At 40.7% G+C, this 673-nt stretch overlaps 1 protein-coding gene across 1 annotated transcript in view; it reads left to right on the forward strand.

Annotated features, from left to right (window-relative positions):
* Positions 1-673, forward strand: part of Efhb (EF-hand domain family member B) — a 67,617-nt gene that overhangs the window by 59,165 nt on the left and 7,779 nt on the right. Inside the window, exon 10 of the mRNA XM_004648213.2 lies at positions 452-633. Coding sequence (XP_004648270.2) covers positions 452-633 — 182 coding nt within the window. The remainder of the gene's footprint in view (positions 1-451; positions 634-673) is intronic.

Consider the following 673-nt stretch of genomic DNA (forward strand, 5'->3'; position numbering starts at 1 on the left):
CCTTTTTGTTTAGTTCCGTCATTCGAATATTATAGGTATGTTAACTCAGCAAAATATTCTAAAAGATATCCAATACTATTATGAACTACTGAAATTAATTTTGACTCTATATATATCTCCAAAACATCATTTCAGCAATTCATCCTTAAATACCTTGCATCCTTTTCTTTGAGACAGGGTCTGCTATGCAGTAGTTCAGGTTGATTTTGATCTCACTATGTAGTCCAGGCTGGCTTCAAACCTGCTTCAGCCTCCTGAGTGCTAAGATTACAGGTGTGCACTACCATGTCTGCCTTTGCCTTCTTTCTTTGGTAGGAAGACTTGAGTTTTCCTCCTACAGCATATTGCAATTGACACTAGCCGACGCTGAGCAGTTGAAAGCCACATGTGGCTAGTGGCATTGTATTGTATGGCTGTCTCAGAATGTGTGTCTTCTTCTTTCATGGCCAAGGCTACCCCATCCATGGTGTTCCAACCATTCGCTCTGATATTCCTGCCCCTCGAATTCGTCGCGTCAGTGATAGAACTAATTATGGCGAAGAAGGCAATGCTTACTCTTTACTACATCCTACCATCTTTGCCCAGAAAGGAGTGTTTGAAAGAGACTTCTTCAAGACCAGATCTAAAGAAGAGGTACAGCAACAACTATGGATGTGTTTACTTATCAGTTGTT

The sequence above is a fragment of the Octodon degus genome, unplaced genomic scaffold (assembly GCF_000260255.1).
Source record: "Octodon degus isolate 3935 unplaced genomic scaffold, OctDeg1.0 scaffold00361, whole genome shotgun sequence".
NCBI lineage: Eukaryota > Metazoa > Chordata > Mammalia > Rodentia > Octodontidae > Octodon > Octodon degus.